Raw genomic sequence first — 22,639 nt, 5'->3', positions numbered from 1 at the left:
CAAAAGTGAACATCAAAACTTTTGTATCAATCGCAATTTACAAAACCTCAACGCTCTCATGGAAAATTCTCAGTTTGTTTTCCATGCGCCAGCGTCATTTGACGAAAGCGCGCATAATTAGCACTCGCGGACCAAAGCCAGCACGTAAAAAATTAACCCGTAAAAACTAAGTTTTTCACTATAAATCCTTTATATGCGTGGCGGCTAGAGTCTTCTCGTCCTCTGGCTTGAGATGGCTGCCACCTATGGGTCAGATGATTGCCTGGCACCATTAAGCAATTGGTAATTAAATATAATTTATTATTTCCTAAAAAGTGTAAAATGTTGGAAAAAAAATTTCACGAAAATTAATTGTCACGCACAACGAGTCTGTGTGCAAAATGTCAGCTCGATTGGATCACGGGAAGTGGGTTAAAAAACGACCAAAAGATTTGCACGGTCGTAAGCAAGCAAGCAAGCACGCAAGCATGCAAGCAAGCAAGCAAGTGAACTTAATATAAAGGATTTAAAAAACCTAGTGATCAGCGCCGCAGGTGGCTTCGCCTTCCCGCCACCCCCCGTCCCCCCACCCCTCCGCACGAGCACGGCCTAACGCGGCGACGTCCGCTCCGTCTCGGCGAGGGTTCGCCCCGGCGAGCGTCGCGCACTCGACGAGGGGCGCGACTTGCCGGAGGGCCGCGCGCAGGGCCGCACGTTGCACCGCTCGGGCTGCACTCCGTCGCCCGCGCACGCCCGTCCGCCGTTCTTGGGCGGCGGGGTGCTGCACGTCCGCTGCCGGACCCTCATGCCGCCCCCGCAGCGAGCGTCGCACGGGGACCAGGAGCTCCACGCACCCCACTGCCCCTCCACTGGCGACAGCGGCGGCGATGGCGGCACCACCGTGGGTAAGATGCAAGAGAACACGATTGGGGTTGATCAGCGTCCAAGTGCGACCGCACTCAAGCAGATGTGTGCATCAGGGGAGAAGCGATCGTAAGAATAGAGACGATATGTAACTATATAAAACACACTGAGATGTGAGCATCTTTACCTGATACAGGAATAAGAGATGGCCCGGAGTGGTTAATGGCACCAATTACCGATGTAGAGGAAGCGTGAGGCAAAGAATGATTGGGAGAGTCAATGTTTCGTCTGTAATTAAGAGGTACAGAAGCTGGGCTGATGGTGGTGGTGGTCATGGCAACGGTCGTGGTGGTGGTGGTGATAGCAAAAGTAGTAGTGGTTATCACATTCACTATGAACCTGGGGACCTACATTTCATTCCCCGGCCACACTTATCACAGTAGCGAGTGATATTTTAAACAGTTGTGGCCCTCCCCTAGGTCAGCTCAGCCTTAAATAAGCACCGAAATTGGTAGGGTTGCATAAAAAAAATCAGCACTGGGGAAACAGCGGTGATCAGCTGTGGTGCAGGTCACACCACCTCCTCATGTGCTGTGTCAGCCTTAATAGGTGCTCGCTAACAGAACGTACCCCACTCGTGTGATAAAAGATATACGGGGGATATTTGTCTCTAGATGATATTTGCAATGATGTAGTGGGCTTGATGATAACGATAATGCTCGCAACGAAGCACCAAATGTCTAAATATCTGAGGCGGCATGTGGTTTCAAGTGTGTTTTGTTTAACCAGGTGAGCACGTAAAAAGACCAGGAAAGTCTTATTTGCAAGTGTGCCAGTAGTAGGCGATTATTGCTAATTGAATAATATGCGGGTAATTTTTTAAACTTGGATAATTTATACACACCAAGGCCTGCGACTGAAACTGACGTCAGGTGATCTTTAATCACCATGGCGACCGCTCAACTCGAACCGCGAGCCTCTGCGACAAGCGACGGACGCGCTACCGCCAGGCCACGTGTGACCACCCCAAGCGATATCCGAACTTTATTGGGATAGAGGACGGTTGTCATCTTGGTAAAGGGTGACTCACCGGGACAGGCCTGCATGAAGCAGGCTCTGCTGCCCATCAGCGTGCGGTTGCAGCTGCCCCCGGTCTGCTCCTCCCTGAGGACGTCTCTCTGCCGGAACATGACGCCTAGGCCACAGCTGCGGCTGCATTGGCTCCACTCGGTCCAGGGTGACACGATGCAGTCCACTGAAAAGAAGAAGAAGAAAAAAGAAAAAGAACAACGCTAAACGATCCCAGCGCCGCTCACGATTCTAAAGAAATGCCTCAAGGCCTGCTGGCTTCTGAAAGGTGCTGGGCGGAGAGGTTAAAGTTTGCGTGAGGCAGGACTGGTTGGAGTTTTACACGGGAAGGTGAAAAACTTGATGTTCAGCCTGGAGAATATACAGAGCTGGCAAGGTGATCAGGGATTGAATATATATCTAGCGTATGGGGAAATAAGCAGAGCAAACACATTTTTATAATTTTACGTGGAAAGTTCATTCATATTTCATGAATTCAGTCATACATTACTCTTAATGTCTTACTTTCTCAGCGACAAAAAAAAAGTTATCTCAGCCTTTTGACCAAAAGCGGCTTTTGGACCGAGCGTTCATAATATGGTGAATGTAATATCGTTGGTCATACTGTACTTGACTGCAGAGATTAGGCATACATTTCTGAATTGGTAAATGTTTCAGTACTTCGTGACCTTAATGGCTCTGAAGAGAGAGCGCTAATGATTCTGGTGAATTGAGAACATGGTTAAAATTGACATTACTCACATACTCCTTCCTCACCCAAACACTCACTCTCTCACTCAACCATTCACTCACAATCAGCTATAGTGATGCTATTGTATCTGATCTGTAGCTTTTGTCTGATGCATTTGAGTTGTACCGCGTGTTGTTCGGCACGATGTCCAACGTTTCATTCCGCGGGTTCGAGAAGCTCCCAGCACGTGGGTCAAAACATCAGACCTCAAGCTAATTCTATTCTTGCGAATGGCTAAATATTGTTCAATGGCTAAATGCCAATGTCGAGTTCTGTTAGCCACGCCGAAAGGGCTTCAGGAGATTGTCTCCCACCCCTCAAGCTCATCAACATGCGGAACAAACCGAAAATACATCAGAGAGGTGGACAACACAACGCAGCAGTAGTGCATTTAGCTATAGAGCATTCCCTCGTCATTCGCGAGGGATATGTTCCGGAGATGCGCGTGACCATCACATTTCGCGGATAATGGCGTTGGCCTACGAAAACATATATTTTTAATGAATTACTTTAACTGAATACATAAATCAACTATTAAATACATGGAAATTATCATCGTACACATTTTTTTAAATAATAAACATTAAGTCAATAAAATGTTAAACAGTTCATAAATGAACTTACCTTAAATTATGATGATGCTATGCATCTAACTTCATCCCATCACTTTATCTCTCTCTCTCTCTCGATGCAGTCGCGTAGAGTTCCAGATGCAATTTACGGATGGCCAAAATCGTGGATAGCGAGTTCGTGAAGAACGAGGGAATACCGTACGCTGTTCCTCAATCACGGAATTGAGTAACCAACCGGTGGCTAACTATGAAAAAGCACCGACGCAGCAGGGAAGCGTTGACGAAAAGCGGGCCCCGCTGAGCACTCACGGCAATCGAGCTCATCCGAGCCGTCCAGGCAGTCCCTGTGCAGGTCACAGCGCTTCTCCGAGCTCACGCACTCGCCGCTGGCGCAGGAAAACTGGCGGGCAGAGCAGCGGCCGGGGACTCGGCCGCCAGGGATCGCGCCGGGAGGCGTCGGCGGCGTGTGCGGGAACGGAGTCGCCATTCCTGATGGGCGCCGCGTCAACATTCACGACACCGCGTGGTGACGGACCGTGCGACCGTGACAATGTTCACACGTTCACTACTTCTTAACACATCGACTCGTGATTTCGGTTGTTTTGTCTTAATTACTCTGTGGAAAACCAGTGAGATGAGTTTATATTGTACGGAATAGAATTTACAGATATTATATAGTTAAAAAAGGGGATTCATAAAATGAATGTGTGCATGCCGAGAGTAAAAAAAACTGTGAAACGTAGATTAATCGCAGAACAAAGTGCACATCAAAATCGTTGTAAGTAACAATAAGGCCGATATATATTTTTTAAATAACAGCGAAATCATTATAATACAGCAAACATTTAACTAAAACACAATTCAATCTGCCTCTTTTTTTTTTTTTGCCCTTACCACAGTAGCGCTCATCAGATCTGTCGGGGCAATCTCGTTTGCCGTCGCAGACCAACGCGGCGTCGACGCACCCCCCGGACGCACACGCAAACTCCCCCACAAGGCAGAGCTGCCTCGCTGGTGGAGCCACCGAGCTGTCCCGAACCACGGCGGTAAATCCGGGCAACGGCCTCCCTGCAGGAACCCGCGACCGAAGGTAACAGCGGCGATGTTAGTGCTCGTTGCGACGAATTAGTACAGGGCCATGTTGCTGTGTGTGATCCCAATCGAGCAATTTGCCGCGTCATTTTTTCAAATTCGGCAAAATATTTGGACCGTGGCACTGGCACACAATGGCCTGCTGTTTTCGAGTGACGTCGCGGGATCTTAAGCGTTCACCGTGAAGCATTTACCAGCATGGCCTGCCGGATTCGAACAGCGACGAACGCTCTGCAACAAGCGATGAACACTCCACCGCACGTAAAATAAAACAACCCACGGAGACAAATGCCCGCGTAGCAACGTTCACAGAGCAGCAACAAATCCCCATCGCGGGTATCACTGTGTTGCTGTCGTCCCATCATCGCTTCGTAAATGATCACACACTCACTGCATTTGGCATTTGTATTAATACGATGGGCTCTAGCATCATACCAGGCTAAATAAATTAACCATGTGCTCACATGGGGTGTGGCCATCCGATGGTTCTCAAGTCTAATTCAAAAGATCATTTGGGCAAGCGTTGTAGTGAATCGCTGGTGTCGATGGGCAACTATTGAGGCGTGTATCGCTCTGTGTCACCTGAAAAAAGTTGCTTACGAGTATAACGGCGCTGAAGAGATTTACTTTGCACGTCCGTACAATTAAAAAAAACTCCTTGCAAATTGCATCGTGCCGCAATCACGATAAGCACCTCAGCAAAAAACGAATTAACTTGTGGAAAATTTGAAAAATTACCTGTGACCCAAGGTCCCAATGGCAGGATGGGCCCAGCAGCTGTCGCACTTGGACCGGCTAACGTGTGCACGTGGCGAGAGGGCGCTGTGGTGAAGGCATCTCCATGTCCAGGTCGACCAGGCTTTGGCCATCCTCCTGGCTCTTTCGTGGCCGGAACACCTGCCGGCCCAGGCTCTCCCTTCGCACCCGGCTCACCCGTCATTCCGGGCTTCCGCGTCGGTTTGCCCGGTTTGCCGATCACAAAGGGCTCACCTGTTCCGCTCACGTGACCCGTGACCGAAGGAGGTTCCCCGGGCCCCCAAATGGTTCCGGGCTTCCCGGTTACCCCTGGTTTCACATCGACGCCGGGTATGCCCGTCACTCCAGGTTTTCCTTTCACGCCTGGATCCCCGGTTACTCCGGGTTTATCAATAACACCAGGTTCTCCAGTTCCTCTGGGCTTATCAATGACACCCGGTTCTCCCGTTACCCCAGGTCTAACGATAATGCCTGGCTCCCCAGTTCCTCTCGGCTTGTCAATAACACCAGGCTCCCCAGTTCCTCTAGGCTTGTCAATAAGACCAGGCTCTCCAGTTACGCCAGGTCTAACGACAATGCCTGGCTCCCCAGTAACTCCTTGCTTCCCTTTGACCCCAGGTTTTCCGGTTTGGTCAGGTCTCCTGATAACGCCAGGGTCTCCTGTAACGCCGCGCCTCGCTCCACCACTATCGTCCGTCGTCCATTCCGGCCCCAGTGGAAACTTGGCAGTGGAAGGTGACTTTGTTCTTGGTGAAGCTGGTGGGACTGCTCCTGAAAATGTAACAGACCACGCGGCAAAGGTGAGTGAAATATCTTAAGAAGCACGGTGAAGGAACGTGCACGCTAACGCATGGGGAAAACGCAAGTTTGCTATCAAAGTAACGATGCCGTTTACCCTAATCTCTGCAACATCACAGAATACTGATCCTTTGATATTATACAGAAAGCGATGGTCAGTGATGTTTTGATACGCACCGTTTTGTGACACGTTTCGCCTTCTCAGACCCAACAGTGTGGCACAAAGAACCGAATCTTTAGTCCGGATGAAATCCGATGAGCTATGAAGCTCGATCACCCACCACGCTGCATCTCACCACTCTTCTCTCTCTGCTTCTACTCCTTTTGCTGCTCCACTTTGGAATTCCTTTCCATCATCTCTGGTTCCAAGCTTTCATAACCTTGCTCAATTCCAGCAACGAGTTACACCCTGATCTGTTAATTCCAACTCGGACGGTGCTGTTTATTTGCCGGCCACTTGACATTGTGGTCAGTTGGGCATCTGTACTCAACAACTGTGTTTATGTATATAGTTAAGTGTATAGTATGTAGGGAGCGGTAGAGTAGGTGGCGGTTAGCGCTACGCTGCGCTGCAAACCCGGCGACGCGAGTTTGATTCCTGCTCATGGCCAACACCCAGTGACGATTATCTGAACCGATTCTGGGCCTCCCCTAGGTCGACTCAGCCTCAAAAAGAGTACCTGGTGCGGTGTGTAAAAACATCGCCGTTGGGGAGACAAAGGCGATCGGGCGTGGTGTTGACCACCCACCCCCTGGTGTGCTGTGCTGGCCTCCATAGGTTCTCACTCCCAGCACTTGCTCCAACAGTCTGCTAAGGCTATACGGGGGAATCTTTGTCTTTTAAATATATATAAGGTGTTTGAGGAGTACTGTAAAATTCATTGGGACTCTGTAGACCACCCTGTAGAAATATAGGATGCTTCAAAGAAATGTTAACACTTACATGGGACTATAATTTTTAATGGGGCAAAAACAGAGAATAAACTCTAACAAGATAACAAATGTATGTTATTCTATGGTTATTTTGGTAAAGTCACGTAGATAGAAAAAATTATAACAATAAAATAATGAAAATAAAGTGAATAAAAATATCACGACGTTTCGATCGCAACACAAGCGGTCGTCATCAGGAACAGGGAGGTTAGCCTCTGAGGGCGAGCTGTTTATGAAGGTTTAGAGATGGGCGGGGCAGCTAATGTTAATGTTAAAGAGTCTCCACTTGTTCGCCATCATTGTCAACACGTGCCTGGAATCTTCACCGGGTGGTCTCCAGAGCCCGGGAGACAACCACATCTCCTTGCGCCGTTGTTGCAAATTCTCCGAAGTGTTTACATTTTTTTGGAGCACCCTGTACACACATATAGCAATGTTCCCTAACTCAAACCCAATCAATGAGACAAAGGCCCCGCCGCTCACCGCAGCCCTTTTCATCCGAGAAGTCGGCGCAATCGACCTTCCCGTCGCAGAGCGCCGTCGCCGCGGCGACGCACTCCCCGCTCCCACAGCGGAATTCTCCGGGGCGGCAACGGCCGGGCCCCGGGCCACCGGGAATCGGCGCCGGCGAAGCGGTGACGCGGCTGTCGACGATGCCTGGCCGCAGCTTGGACGTTGGCTTCATGGGGCCCAGGGGCCCACGAGTGATGAACGGCATCTCGGAGGGTGTTGGACCTAGGAGCGGGGCGGGGAGGGAGGTGGGATTTAGAAGTACAAGGAATATACGAATACAACCATGGCAGCAGCAAACGGACGGCAACGATTTCAATTGCCGTATTCGGCAACAAGAGTGTCCATTCAGAGAGGATTGGAGTGGTGTCAAACAGTAATTATAAATGTGTAAATGACGTAGTTTGTATTATTATTACGGCTGTAGGGGGGGGGGGCAATGTAGCCATGTGCAATCCCAATTAAGTAATCTGCAGGTATTCTATTTGATTTGGGATGTTATGGGCAATACCAGTTACATCGCACGGGTTTTTTTTAGCTCAAGGAGGAAACCACAGAACCGGTGGAAAACCCATTTAAAACAGGGGAGAAAACATACAAACTGCACACAGAAAGGCACCCGAGTCGGGAATTAAACCCAGGCCCTTCCTTGCTGTGAAGCAAAAGCATTACCACCACTACGCCACCCTGCTAACCATAATACAATATAGTGAGTTATGTTCTGTGTGCTGATTTCTTCACAACTGCTTTTTGTGTTTCCTTTGTTGTCCTACCCCCGCACCTCCGATTAGCATGGTCGCCTACGTACAGTGCAAAAGAAGCTCAACATACATACAGTACACACGTACGTTGATTAGACGAGAAACTGAGACCTTACTCACTTAGAGAACATCCGAGGATTTCCGATCGGAGGTAAATGCCGGTCCGATACTCCACGGGGAGGATCCGCAGGTATCTGGAGAAAATGTAGCGTGGCAGCTTCTGTGTGACTGCGGTCACGGGGTCGAAGTTGCCCTCAAAGACCTTCAACGAAAGGAAAAAGTCAAGAGTTCAGCTTATGGATTTTACATACTAAACATCCACCCCATAGGGCAGTTATCTACGTCCTTTAATTGTCCCGGAAGGGCATACCACTATCCAAGAAATGCGTGTTCAGGAGGGGCTCGCATTGTAAAACACCGGACTACGCAGCCACCACCCGCGCGTAACCGGCGCCAAGTTGAAACCCACATCCCCTGTTGGGCACCGTACCATGGCCTCTCCCTTGGGGTCCTGCGGGTCCGCGTAGTCGGAGAAGCGCTGCCCGTCCAGGCTGAAGCGGAGCTTGTACTTGGAGACATAAGCACCAGCGTGCGAGAAGTGCGAGCGACCGAGGCCGCTTCCCTGGGTCACGACCCCCGAGATGAGCACGGGCTTTTGGAAGTCCACCTGGAAGTAGGGACTGCGATCACCGGGCTGGGGACTCCAGCCGGATTCCATCTTGGCTCTGGGATGAAACGCACGGCAAAGGTCAAGTCAAAGGGGCCGCGCGGAGGTGACTCCTGAGGCATGAATCGGATAGTTCACGTATGTTCTCTGTGTGTTGAACTTCTCTGCCGCCGTACGTAACCAACCGCGCTAATCGGAGGTGCGGGGGAAGGACAACAACACTAAACACCAAAAGCGGTTCTGAGGAAATGAGTATTCAACGAGATTTAAAAGTGCATAGCTCCAGTGGCTTCCTAATACCGAAAGGAAGAGTGTTCCAGTTGGTCGCAGAAGCGCATCTGAAAGCACGCGATGCGGTGACCGTCTTAATTCGACGGCGAGCCAAATGCCGCTGCGAGGATGACCGTAGTTTGCGTGCTGGGCAGTAAGAATGGCTCTCTGCAAAGAACAATGATCGTTGACGTCCAACAAAATGTCACTCGTTTTTTATTAACCACCGAGGGACAATGATGCAAGGGGTCCTTGCAGTGACTGACTGTGCTCAAATTTGGAATACAGCATTTGCAGGGCGAAAATATCTCCCTCTTGTATCCAATTGGTGTGGCTAAAATGCTTGCAGTGATGGATAAATGTTGTGTGGGCTTTTTTGAAGTGGTAGGCCACATGTGGCCATGGGCTGTAGGTTTCCCCACCTTTAATTTAGAGGCTCTCTTTAGCCACTGAAATTGTTATATATATACGTAAAAAAATACTATTTTGATTGCAGCCATGTGGAGTGCTGAATGTTTGCAGGCTGGAGGTCACAAGAGAGAGCCAGGCCTTAAAGTGTAATAGAAAAGGGTGTACGAAAGATTTAAACACACACACACAAAATCCCATCTTCTAACCGAACCGCACCAGCCCATCACCCCCCACCTCCATAACATGGTTGGCTGTGTGCGGTGCGAAATAAGTTCGACATTACAGATATTAATTATCTGCAATGGGAGTAGAAATGAATTCGTGAGCGCATTTCTTCGCTGGTCATTTCTCATTGTTCTTCAAAGGACGCACGGGGGATCCACCGAAGATTATAGAGCGAAACTGACTGCCCGACGATTGGCTGTGTCGGTTTGACAGCCACCCACCCACCCCCCTCCACCAAATACACCTCTAATTCTGAAGCACAAGTGCACTTCTCTGGATGAATCAGCAACCAGACATGGAACATTACACTTAAGAGACAAACGGCCATGAAACGTTTTCAGCTTATGGACACTGGTCCATAAACATTTATCAGGAGCGCCGTCGCAGTTAAGCCTCCGAATGTTTAGGCAAAAGAAGAACGTAAAAAAGTAATCACAAAGGGAAAAGAAAACAAGGACGTGTGCGTGGGAGTGAGCGTTCGCGACGTGAGACAAGGGCATATGTTGGATGATGATAAGACACTGTACATTGTAAAAAATATATATATATGTATATACACAGCAATGTAAGTAAGGCCTCATCTCGAGATGCTGTACAAAAAATGGTGGGCATATTTGTTTTCTAGAGGAGAGAGACACACAGTCAGTCACGGGCAGAGGTAAAAAGGAGAGTCTTGAGCCCGGAATTGAATAGCAGGGAGTCAATGGCACGGATGACTGGGGAATGAAAATTCGGCTTATAGATTATGGGGGCAGCAAAGGAGATCTCCCACTGAGCATACTTTGACTCTGGGGTTCGATAGAAAGCCTTTGTTGCCGGAGCAGGGGGAGTGCGTGGGATGGAGGGGGGTAGAGTGAGATGAGGAGTGGGGGGAGTGTGTGGGCTGGAGTGGGGTAAAGTGAGATGAGAGTGGGGGGGGGGGGGAAGTGGGTAGGGGTGAGTGCATGGGGGACCTTGAAGTTTGTGAGAGAAATCTTGAAATTGACCCGCGATTGGATTGGGAACCCGCAGAAGGAACGGATTATTGCCATGATATGGTCTCATTTGTGTGTGTGAGTGAGAATTCTTGGCAGGGGCATTTTGGATCATCAGGCAATTAAGACATGGGGTGTGTGGGGAGGCTGCAGAAAAAAGAGTCGCAACAGTCGAGCCGGTATATAACACAGGCACGGGTGAGGGTTTCAGTGGCAGTTTGGGACTGTTGTTAGATTCAGACACGCGTGATGATGTTTACACGCAGAGACGTGTGCGATGACGTGAGACACGCACATGTTCGGGATGATGTTGAGCCGCCCTGCGTCCGGAGTGTTGCTTTCCTTCTGCGAGGAGGCGCTGAGCTGCTGGTACCGGACCCTGCCGTCCTCCAGCCCCAGTGGGAAATCGCAGCCCTCTGCACGAGACACGCACACGGAGTGGAGTCCACACAAGGGCCGCACGGGGCAGTCGGTACACGCAACAGTTCACCATCCAGACAACAATTCACTCCCAGCGATTTAATTGCGTTTTCACAAATTCGGGGGTCATGATCCGACTAAAGAATCAATACATTTGTGACGCGTTGATTTTTACCGTATCATTTATATTGGTGCTCTGTTTTCGTCTCTTTTGCGAAAATTTGTCTTTTTACATTACCGTACGCAATTAATTTACCATTAAAGGGAAATAATGTTTCATAACAAACACAATTCGATGTATGTATCGTGAGCGTAGGAACTCCTAATTCATGAATCGATGCATCGTTACACATCTGTCGGATGGCACATAAAAAAAAAATGCCGTGCAAGTGGAAACTTCCAATTCTGAGAGTGAGCAGCGGGGAGATAAAATGAGAATTTCTGTCATAAACAAAGGGATTGGATAAGAGGAGGCGGGAGTGGTGGCAAAGCCAAACAATCTTATCATGCACTAAAGATAGGATGAGATTTTTAAACAGCCACATGCAGAGGAGAAGTCTTAAGCCTGAACTCGAACGGGAGGAATGGATGTTAACGGCCAGAGCAGAAGCAGAAGAGGAGGAGCGGCCAGCCCATCAAGCAGGACATGCAGAGAAAAAGTTGCAGTTGGCACTGACAGGGAGAGGACTTCAGTTAGCAACACAAGACACCAAAGTAAATTAAATCGCAATCAAATTTTGATTTAAAGGTTTCGTGACTGCAGGGATTCATATTCTTGGTTCTTTCGGTAAAGTCACGTAGAAGGGAAATAATAAAATAATATAAATATAAGACAATAAAAATTCTCACGACGTTTCGACTGCAACACAAGCAATCATCATCACCCATAGAAAGAAAATGTTCTTTCTGTGGATTTCACACCTGATGATGATTGCTTGTGTTGCAGTCGAAACGTCGTGAGAATTTTATTGTTTTATATTTATATTATTTTATTATTTCCCTTATACGTGACTTTACCGAAAGAAACAAAGAATATAAATCGCAATGAATTTATTTTACGGAAGCATCCCTGACAATGACCAATTACCCACTGCGCCTAACGTTGTTGCACCACTCACAGCGTCGGCTTGGAAAAGGGCCCCCCCGGGGCATAGACGGCCACTCCGTCACCGCGCTCTCGTCCTAATTTCTCCGCGCAACGTTAACGCGCGCCTGTTTGGGCCCAAATTACCTCGGGGAGCCAGAATGTCTTTGCTTGTCACGCCAGGTCTCCTGGTGCTGACCGAGAGATGAGTCTGTTTGGGGGGGAAAAAAAAATATATAAAAACCACGAGAACAAACGAATGTCTCTCGTGCACACGACTCACAAGCTGAAGGCAGCGGTTTGTGTACGCTTGTGTGTCTCTCCGTGCGTGCAAATGCACCTGAGTGCAAAGGCATGGTGTTATTTGTTTTAGGGGCCCTCCCCCAAATTATATTTATCTGTCGATAGCCACAATCACAGCCACCCCCCACCCACCCCTCCTTTTCCATTGGCTGTACAAAGGCCACCACTTAGGGTTCAGACGGTTGTGTCCATGCTGTATGCGTTTAATAAAATACGCTGTTGTGAAGTCAATCGTTTTCCTCCGCTGCGCCCGCTGCAAGGGTTAAGTCATTCCTCTTCTCCACCCTCTCCGTTCTCACCTTTACTGTACCGGTCTTCTGTCTCTTGCTGTATCCACATCACCCCGACGCAACCCCCAAACCTCTCCTCTTACATTAAATATAATAAATAACCCGCCCCATTACCCTAATCACAAGCCTTGCTTTCCAGTGCCCCACCCATGACACACAACCCCACTCTGCCTCTTCCGTAAATTGTCTTGAAATACGGCCACACACGTGCACTTTGCAAATTTGCATTGTAACCGTGTAATTCAACTCCTGAAGATAATAATTTTAACTTTTCGCGCGCCGCACAAGAATGACTCAGCGACGCGACGATCCACAGGCAAGCAGGAAGGCAGCAGCCAGGCAGTCAGCAGGCGCTAAATTATCCTCAGAGCTCCGTGTCCCTCTATATATTAAGGCGTTTTCGGCCAATTAATTAGCAATAACATGTGGGAGGAAACCGGAACACCCGGACAAAACCCATGCGTGCGAGGGTGCAGCGCTCAATCCCAAACGGGCGGAGCAGATGAGAGTCCACATTTGCTGCACCGCCTTCTCCTGGCAAGCCGGAGTATGGCACCCCGAAGCCACAGGGCAGAGAGTTTCACAACATGTGTGCGGTGATCGACCAACCCTTGCTGCTGCCTCCGCAGTGCTGGATATCGACAAACCGCCCGGCGAAGACGCACGCAGTAGTGCGTGGCGAAAGTTTGAGAGACGACGTGCTGATCACGTGGCCCGAACCGTAAACCACGCTTGGGCGCAGTAACCGCGCTGTAATGCTGACCGGTTTGGTGATACTGGGCCGGGCGCGGGAGCACGTTACCGATTCGTGATCCTTGGGGCCCGGTTTAGTCTTGCCCTGCCACTGCATGCCGGGCGAGAAGCCCCCCATGGTCCAAATTCTCTGAGTCACGGAAGACAAAGGCGGCCGAGCCGTCGCCCCGCCTGGTCCGACCCACGGTGGGAACACCGCCGAGCCACCGGTGCTCGTAATCGACGGTGCCCGGGTGCTCGTGACAAAGTCGCCGTGAGATGACGCGGTGGTGGCGCCAACTTGGGTTGAGCTGCAACGAAAAACGGAGAGGATAATAACGAACCCGGCAGAGACTGAGACGTTTATGTAGCCAATAAAATGCAAATTGAGAAATAAAAGATGCACAAGCACCCGTAAAATCGAGCAATGCAGTACCTATAATAAGCAGAGGTTATAAGAGGTGACCAGGTGGCTCAGGGGTGGAAACACCTGAGCTGGCAATGCTGACATCCCTGGGTTTGAATCCGGGTGATGGCCTCTGACAAAACCAAGTTCTCAAGTTTACTAGTTCAATGGTCTTAGACCAGAGAGACGGCACAGATATGAACCCGCCATTTAAATTAGATTTTGTTTCTTAAATCCCATTACCTCTGTCCACCCAGTGGTATAAACGTGTACGCCACAGCGGAGTTAGTCTATCGGCAAGTCGTGCGCGGTGGGGTAAAATGTGGGGCACTCCCAGCTTTTCCAAAAATGAGTAGGCTGAAACAACCTCTGCAACCAAAGGGACGTGTCAAAGAGAGCTCGTTCCAGTCAAGGCCTTTCCCTTTTGGAGTGCCGTGAGCAAACAAGTCCAATGCCACCCACCTGTCACCGGCGGGAACGCATCCGGCCTCGTCGGTGCCGTCGCCGCAGTCGTCGTGCCCGTCGCAGCGCCACGACGCGGGGACACAGGTGCCCGTTCCCGCGCAATGGAACTGCCCGGTTGGGCAGCCGTGCCTGGGCCCAATGGTTGGACGGAGCCCGGAACCTAAGGCGGAGGTGAGAGTGCAGCAGAATGGGTGTCACGTGAGGGTTCTACATTGGAGAGTTTTTGTTTAAATTCATTGGTGGCCGGAGGGAGCGGTGGCACGGCGGTTAGCGCACTGTGCCAACCCGGGCAACCTAAGTTCGAGTTCTGCCTGTGGCTAACGTCATTGAGGAGAGATGTCTCAACCGTTCGCCACCCTCCCGCCTCCACCACTTCATCAACCTGCACTGACCGGCGTGGTGAAGTACGGTCAAATAATTCCCACAATTGACATTGCACATACATGTTGTACATTGTACATATGTGTGTTATTGAGTAAGTGGGTGTAAATAAATACACTCACAAATGCATGCAAGGGGATAACAATAAAAATTATTGACAGTAATGAAAAATTAATAACCTGCTTACTACACTGCCATCTGCTGGCCATCTCATCGTTCCTGTAGGTTGGAAATTTCACACGTGATCATTTTGGTGTTATCGACCAACCCACACATCCAAAAACTGACTTGCAAACATTGTGAATAAATGACACATTCTTTTGGCGAGGAATGTTCATAGGTCAACCACTGATGATGACCCATGGCGAGTAGTTTAATCACAGGAAAACTAGTTTTGACTTCCAAAATGGCTCTAATTTTATTATCCCTGGAAGAGTGATGGGCTGATGCGTCCCCCACCTATGACTGAATTTGCAATTTATATAATTAAAAAACACCTGCTTAGGCACAGCTATTGAGCCAGGCATTGCGGTGGGCACAATGTTTGCAATCCACTTCTTTGGACGTGCGGCTGGTGGATCACACTAAAATCATTCAAGCAACTGATGAATCTCAACGACGGGCCGCGAACGAATCTCAACGCGTCCCCCTCGCCTCGCTGAACGCGCCGCATTCAACGACTGCGTCGATTAAATCCGGCGTCCTACGCCACACTCACCGCAGTACATTTCGTCGGAGCCATCGCCGCAGTCGTTGACCCCGTTGCAAACGACGCCGCCGGGCCCCGCCGGCACGCAGCCCCCGCCGTGGCACGCGAACTGGCCCTCGCGGCAGCGGTGGCCCGGGCGCGGGGGCCTCGCGGTGAGTGGCCCGTCGTGGCCGCTCGGGGTGAGCGGGAGCAGGCGCGGCCGGTCCGTGGCGCGGGGGCCGTGCGGAGCCGTCGGTTCACCTGTCCAGCCTCGAACGGAAACCACGCCGATGGTAACGTCATGACTCCGCAAGGAGGCCTCACCCAATGACAACTGAGCGTTTGTTATGTTATTATTATTGTTGTACCGCGCATTCGGTAACATCTGGCTAGGTGGCTCTGTGGTAAGAGGGCGTGGGTCACGATTATGAATCGAAATTCTCAAAAAACAACAAGGAGGATGGGAATGTGGTAGGATTGTGCGTGCACCGGGTGCCTGCCTGGGATCCTTCGCAAACTCCCGCTTGGGAATTTTTGTGTCTGGCTGGTTGGCGTTGTGGCGGAGCACTTGACCCGCAATCAACATTGCCCTGAGTTCAAGTCTGGATCGGGGGTTCGATCTGGACCAGCCCTCTGTGGGTAGTCAACGATGGTCATCTTGTCAATAACAGGCCGGGTCTGCCAGATAGAGATGGGTGCCGCCCCGATGCTCATTTTGAGCAGCGAGATTGTGACTTTATTTAGACTCGACCACAGAAATGTGATAAAAAATGCATGACTTGGCTTGGCAGGGCTCGAATGTTGTGTTTTAAAAACGATGTTATTGCCGCTTCAGTACGTTTCATATATACATATTTGCAGGATAATAGTAGGTTTACCTTGCTGACAAATGCTGCTCAGTCTTTGATGATGATGATGATGATATTTGACAATGATGACGATTAATACCAAATTCAGCATTGGGTACGTGTTTCGAACTTTCTTATAAACAAAGACAAAGATCCGCATATAGTCTTTAACAGAACTGTTGGGACAAGTGCTGTTACCGAGCACCTATGAAGGCTGACATGACACGTGAGGGAGTGGGTGGCCAACACCACGCCCGACCACCTTTGTCTCCCCAGCGCTGATGTTTACACACTGCACCAGGTACCCATTTAAGGCTGAGTCGACCTAGGGGAGGCCCAAGACCAATTCGCTGTTACTGCTCACTATTTATCTATGTTACTGTGACTTGTTGCGTATGTCGGAGAAGCGGTGGTGTTGTTTTTGTTGGTTTTTGGCTCATAGGGTACTTCAAAATGAACTGAACTGGTCTTGAGCGGGCGTTGAACTCTGGTCTCCGGCCTCGTAGCGCAGTGCGCTAACCGCGACACCGCCGTGAGATTCCGTACGCCTCGCAGTTGAAGAGCACCCGCCAAATATCAACGGCCATTGCTCAAAAGCCACGCCCCCGCATCGTCTCGTTCGACGTCGCGTCGAGGCGGCTCCCACATCTCAGCTCCGTACCGTCACGGCATCCCAGGAGCTCGACCCTCAGGTAGATGCCGTGGTGGAAGTCCTGCGGCAGAATCCTCACGTAGCGGGCGGTGACCACCGTGAGCAGGTAGTTGTAGGTGAGGCCTCCCTCGTCCACGTTGCCTTCAAACGCCTGGCGGCGGACACACGCCGGGGAAGGGGGGGGGGGGGGTTGTAGTGAACTGTTGTGCCCGGCACAAGACTAAAGGTCGCTTTCGCTGTGAGCTGCCCCGCTATCGGCCGATGACCAAATCAACCCGAATGGGCCCGTAGTCACCAGATCCCGGTGGTGTTGATAGTGTTCAGATGGGTGACCACCATGCATAAAAGGTGCTTTAGGCTGCGGGAGCTGCGTTGCAGACAGCGGAGGGAAGCGCATGAAAAGCATTTTGCTATAAAAAAGCTTAGCATATGAAATTAAGATTGATGATTGTATTTCATTGCTATTGTTTACACACACTGAAATGTACGCTGCACATTTCCACTAGAAATCGAACAATTATCCCCAACTTCCTTTTACTAATTGTCATGATTATTTGGGCCCATGATTCGCGAATATGATTTTCTATCTGTACCACGGTTAGCTGAGCAAAATGCCCAGAGCCCCCAAAACACTGAGTAGCTAGTAGCAAACAGGATTACTGAAGGTGTGATAGACAAGCAATTGTACACTTCTTGAATTGGGCAATGATATAACTTGCGAATTTTTCATACAATTTGTTTACATTCTGCACAAACCCACCCATATATACAGCACGATACAAATCGAGAGCATAGGAAAATAGATTTTAATTGACGAATCGATTAATCATTAGTACCCGCAGCTACCCGACTGCCCAGGCTGAAACGTGGACACAGATTAAATGGACGTCACTCGCTCCGAGTGTGTGTCAGGGCCAGCAGCCACCACTTGAGCCCGAGGAGGCTGCGCTACGAACCCGGCAACCCGAGTTCGATTCCCGCTCACAGCTAACACCAGTGAGGATTATCTGAACCGGTCCTGGGCATCTCCCTAGGTCGACTCAGCCTCAAATAAGTACCTGGTGCGGTGTGTAAAAAACAACCCGCCGCTGGGGATACAAAGGCGGTGGCGTTGGCCACCCACCCCCTCGTGTGCCGTGCCGGCCTTTTCATAGGTGCTCGCTAACAGCGCTCGCCCCGACAGCCTGTTAAGGCTATACGGGGGGGCATCTTTGACCTCTGTCTTTGTGTCGACGCTGACCTTGGGGAGCGAGGGCGAGGAGAGGTTCACCCTCTCCTGGTACGGCACCCAGATCTGTCCGTCTGAGCTGAACTGCAGCTGGAACCGCGACACGTAGGCGTCGAACGCTCCGGCGCCCTGCGTCACGACACCTGGCCACGTCACACCCACAGAGAGCGCTCTCTTGTAGCTCGTTTGTCCACGATGGTTTGGTGGTGGCGGTGGGAGGGGGGGAGTACACTGTAACTCTCGTGAAGATGGTCTAACGTGAAATAAAACTTTAGTGTGAAGTGGTATTGCTATTAAAATATTTTTTCTATCGGAAATTAGACAAATTGATCGGAATCTTCATCTCTTAAATCATCAAATATTTGCCCAAAACTTGAAGGTATAACCCATGCAAAAAAAGATAATTTGAAAACATGTGAACGCGTTTTGCCCTGACAACTACCAACACTCCATGCTGCTAATTAGGTCCGTCCAAATACAAACACGCCACATGATCCATTCTGTAACTCAATTCCTCATTGCGTAACTGTGTGTGGCTGGTTCACCAGGGGAAATGCAGTGTCGTTGCTCTGTGTGGTGTCATGCCACAGCAGTGCGACAAAAGGCAATGGTTTGTTATGGCCCATCGAGTTCACTGGCCCTGTTAGTTCTCACTGAATCATGAAGTGGTGGCAATCGCACCCAGTTGCATAATTTCACCGCGTGGCTTCACCCCGATGCCTGCTTTTCGAGACTCTGCCGGATTCGCTGCGGGTGAATCTCCGTAAAAAACGGCGACCGTATGTATTCTTAGGACCCTAACGCGCTTAGAAAACGAATATTCACCCCAAACGGTGTCAATAAAGTTGTAAAAATCGGGATCACGCCCATGCATAATGGATTACGGTGTAATTAAATGCACCCCAACTTTTTCTGTAAAATTGCAGGGGATTGGGGCAGTTGCGTCTCGTGGCATTCAGAGAAGAATGGGTCCCACGTGCACAACCCCGCAGTTGCCAGTGCAGCATTTAATTATGCAAAGCATATTCCACACATTGAGGCGCACGCACATACTCACGTGCAATACATACAACTCACACAGACTGCACACCAAAACTTACACACATACTAACATCGCATGTGACATTTCCCGATTTAACGGCACGTAAGAGCCCGCTGACAGCATAATTATATTTCTTTACGGGTCAAGTAAGGGTCAAACCAACACATTGTCACACCAAAGGTTCTTTTGCCACAAATTAAAAACACAAAGCAAACGTTTAAAGAGGGCAACCGGAGGGGAGTGGGTGGCTCAAGAGGTCAAAGGGTCGAGTTGGCACCGCTGAGATCCTGGGTTTGAATCCAGGTTTCAGCCGCTCTGTGATTAAACCGTGTTCTCCAGTGTAGTGACCTGATCTCAGCCGGGTCACCAATGATTACAACAACAACAACAACACAAACACAATATGAAATTTGGTTCTGCAAAATAAAAATATCGTTGTTATTTTTTTTTACTGTCATGCGATGAACATTACTACAGAGCAGGTGGTAAAGTGCTGCCCTCGACTGCGTGCGGACCACAGATCGCTTGGAAGGGACCTCAGAGGTAGCTCTGTAATATTCGCTTCTGTGGGCCATTCCCTAACACGAAGGTTTGCCAACTGCTCTGGCAAGGATCTGAAAGGACACTTCGTAGACATGACGTGACGCCCACAGCACAACGGGGAAAACAACAATTTGGGGTGCTTCAATGTTATATTTAGCATGAAGAGGGAAACAGCTAAACCGTGTCTGCAAGAGAAAAGGTGCCGGCTTAAAAAACAAGAAAGTGCTTCGGTCAGAGTTCACCACTGGCCCGTGCCCTCTTGTGCTCTGGAATCAATTATCAGACAGAGATGGTCTTGTGGAAAAGAAACCTCCCCTCCCCACCCCCTAAAATGCGCGCAGCTGCAAAGCAAAGTTCCGCGTGTCAGCTGCATTACCTCGCACTCACAAGCACGCGCTGTGAGCACGAGTGCACAGGTAAGCGCCACGGTTTTGCAATATGCCGCTGAAATATTTGGGACGAGGTTATATAACGCAACCTCGCGGTGGCTGCGTTCCGCCGTGAGTTACGAGGCGACAAATTTGTATCGCTTAAAGTGTAAACGTTTGACATTGAATGAAACTGCGGGCCCGGATATCTGCACTACGGCCTCATGCAATACTGCGCAGGTTACGCTTTTACGGAAGCCTACTTAAGAATGTTATATTAGCGAATTACTAAAGTAGATAATAATGAAGCGTATTAATTGGGCATGAATTCCCCCAGCGCCCCTGCCGGCTCTTGATGCGGTGAGAGAGTATCGGGGGAGATATTTTGGGAGTGATTACCCACTAAGCCGTTTCTGGTAATGTGAGGACGGGATGGATTTAATGAGGGATATGCTTTCTCATTGAGGACCGTAAATAAGCTGCTAAAGCAGACTGAGCATTACCGCCTTCGGGCAGGCGAACCCCGCAAGAGCTTCACACTCAATTTTGCATGAATGAAAGGTCCCGAAAACCAATGCATCCTCTTGCGGTGACGCGTACGTAGGCCTGCGACGATGTGACCCACTGGCAATTCGATGGATTGTCGCGATTTTACGGTGGCGATTCGCTTCAAGATTCTATCCATGAGGCAATTGATTTATTTGATCAATGTGGGCAAAGCAGGGGCCTCTCGTGGCAGCAGCATTAGATACAACGTGAATAAATATCAAATAACGCATGCTTGCACTCAATTAGATGCATGCGCGATGAGTGTAAGTATTGATTTCAATCAATTAAGCTGTTCATCATCATATCCATGGTGTCATGTTCCGAACACACCTCAAAAATCATCATCATCATCAGTCACGATCAATCAACTGCAAGATGCAGGTCTCTCCGCGCTGTGACCTTCTCTCGTGATTCTGCAGTGTTAGTAAACTAAGACTATATACTAAACAATTGTATTTTACCAGGTAAGGCCCACTGAGCTACATGGATATTTTTCAGAAGTGACCTGGCCACAAATAATAGCTCAACGAAGGGGTTTATCGTCACGTGGACATTTGCAGCAGCCAAATACTCTAAATGGACAGGTCTAAATGCGGAAGGAAAAACCGGGAAGAACATGCAAACTCAAAATATGCAGGCATCAGGGTCGGAATCGAACCCACGTCCTCCTGCATACCAGGCGAGGTAGTTAACGTCACACCACCGTAGTAATTCACCTGGCAGCTGCACGTGATCTGATTTCACTGCTCCATCTCCATACAAACGTAAAACCTTGTCGCTGCATTGTGTACGTGAAGGTACAGACTCTGCCGTGGGTTTCTCTGTCTCGGGCAACGTGTGCAGGAGGCTTCATAGATCAATCATAATGAGATGGCTGTGGCTTCCCAAAGAGATTCATCCACCAGACCGTAGCATGAAATCCAATGCGGCTTCTCAGCAAATCTGCCCTGGGTGATGCAAGGGTTGTCACGGGTACAATATCACACCTTGTGCCTGCATTCCAATTATAAACCGAATCGCTCAATCATGCCATCTGCAATCGCAACATGCAGTTTTTTTTTGCAACGTGGTTTCTGTCAGATTTCGAGGGTAAGGGGATGGATGCCACGAGAGTGTGGGACAGTCTTTAAAGCGACGACATGAATGTTTAATGAAACGAGGCACGTACACTTTATTTACTGCCGTTCATTAGGTCCGCAAGCCTGGCACTTAAACGACAACAATTTCGCATCGTACCAGTCCTGTAGGAGGAGGGAGGGGGGGGCGGGCAGGAGATCGTATTAACAACCAGCCAATGAAAACCTCCGGGGTTAATGAAATTAGTAACAATCTCTGAGGCTGTAGCAATTGGTGAGAATGTTTTATGTGGTTTTACTATGGATAGACTGGTTCCCACCATAGAAATGGAGAATTTCCATCAATGGCTCAGGAACGCTTGAGCATATTGGATAGTTGAGGGGTTGTTTTGGTGTTCCAGTCATGGAAATACACGTGCACAAGCTATTCGACTCCAAATCTGTAAGCGGCTGTGCCACATCCTACGCACAACTCGAGGTCAGAACTCTCAACCCACCCGTGACGTTGCGTAGGCGCCGCAGGTCGATCTGCAGGTATGGCGCTCTCTGCTGGAGGCCCGGGTACTCGCGTGGAGCGGGGCTCCAGCCGTGCAGCTCCCAGGGAGACACCTCGGAGCCGGGCCTCGGCGCCACCCTCCTCAACGGTGGGAGCAGCGGCCCCGGCGCCTCGGGGTCGTCACCGACGCCGTGTGCCCCCACCGTGACGTTCCCGTGCTGCGCTGCAGCCGCCGGCGGCGGAGGCATCCACGCCATCCTGGCGGCGTGCGGCGGGTTCTCCGGCTGGTTCGACGAGGCCGAGAAGCTGCTGTTCGGGAGGTCGGATACTCCCAGAGAATTGTAGCACAAATCTGCCGGGGAGAGAAGTATATGCGCGCGAGATGCCGAACGGGGTTAATCGTGCGAGGGCGTTTTAATTGGCGAATGAACAAGCGC

At 49.8% G+C, this 22,639-nt stretch overlaps 1 protein-coding gene across 1 annotated transcript in view; it reads right to left on the bottom strand.

Moving 5' to 3' along the window:
- The window catches only part of LOC133345274 (SCO-spondin-like), a 178,995-nt gene that overhangs the window by 109,524 nt on the left and 46,832 nt on the right, over positions 1–22,639 (bottom strand). The window contains 16 exon segments of the mRNA XM_061555889.1: positions 669–848; positions 1,934–2,098; positions 3,544–3,723; positions 4,129–4,302; positions 5,065–5,853; positions 7,297–7,548; positions 8,205–8,346; positions 8,575–8,809; positions 10,927–11,047; positions 12,283–12,346; positions 13,531–13,771; positions 14,329–14,491; positions 15,431–15,670; positions 16,910–17,051; positions 18,141–18,271; positions 22,204–22,554. Of these exon segments, the coding sequence (XP_061411873.1) occupies positions 669–848; positions 1,934–2,098; positions 3,544–3,723; positions 4,129–4,302; positions 5,065–5,853; positions 7,297–7,548; positions 8,205–8,346; positions 8,575–8,809; positions 10,927–11,047; positions 12,283–12,346; positions 13,531–13,771; positions 14,329–14,491; positions 15,431–15,670; positions 16,910–17,051; positions 18,141–18,271; positions 22,204–22,554 (3,570 nt within the window).

The sequence above is a fragment of the Lethenteron reissneri genome, chromosome 21 (assembly GCF_015708825.2).
Source record: "Lethenteron reissneri isolate LAM-NWPU_2019-01 chromosome 21, ASM1570882v1, whole genome shotgun sequence".
Lineage (NCBI taxonomy): Eukaryota > Metazoa > Chordata > Hyperoartia > Petromyzontiformes > Petromyzontidae > Lethenteron > Lethenteron reissneri.
Note: the sequence above shows the minus strand (reverse complement) of the source record. Positions and strands in the feature narration are given on the sequence as shown.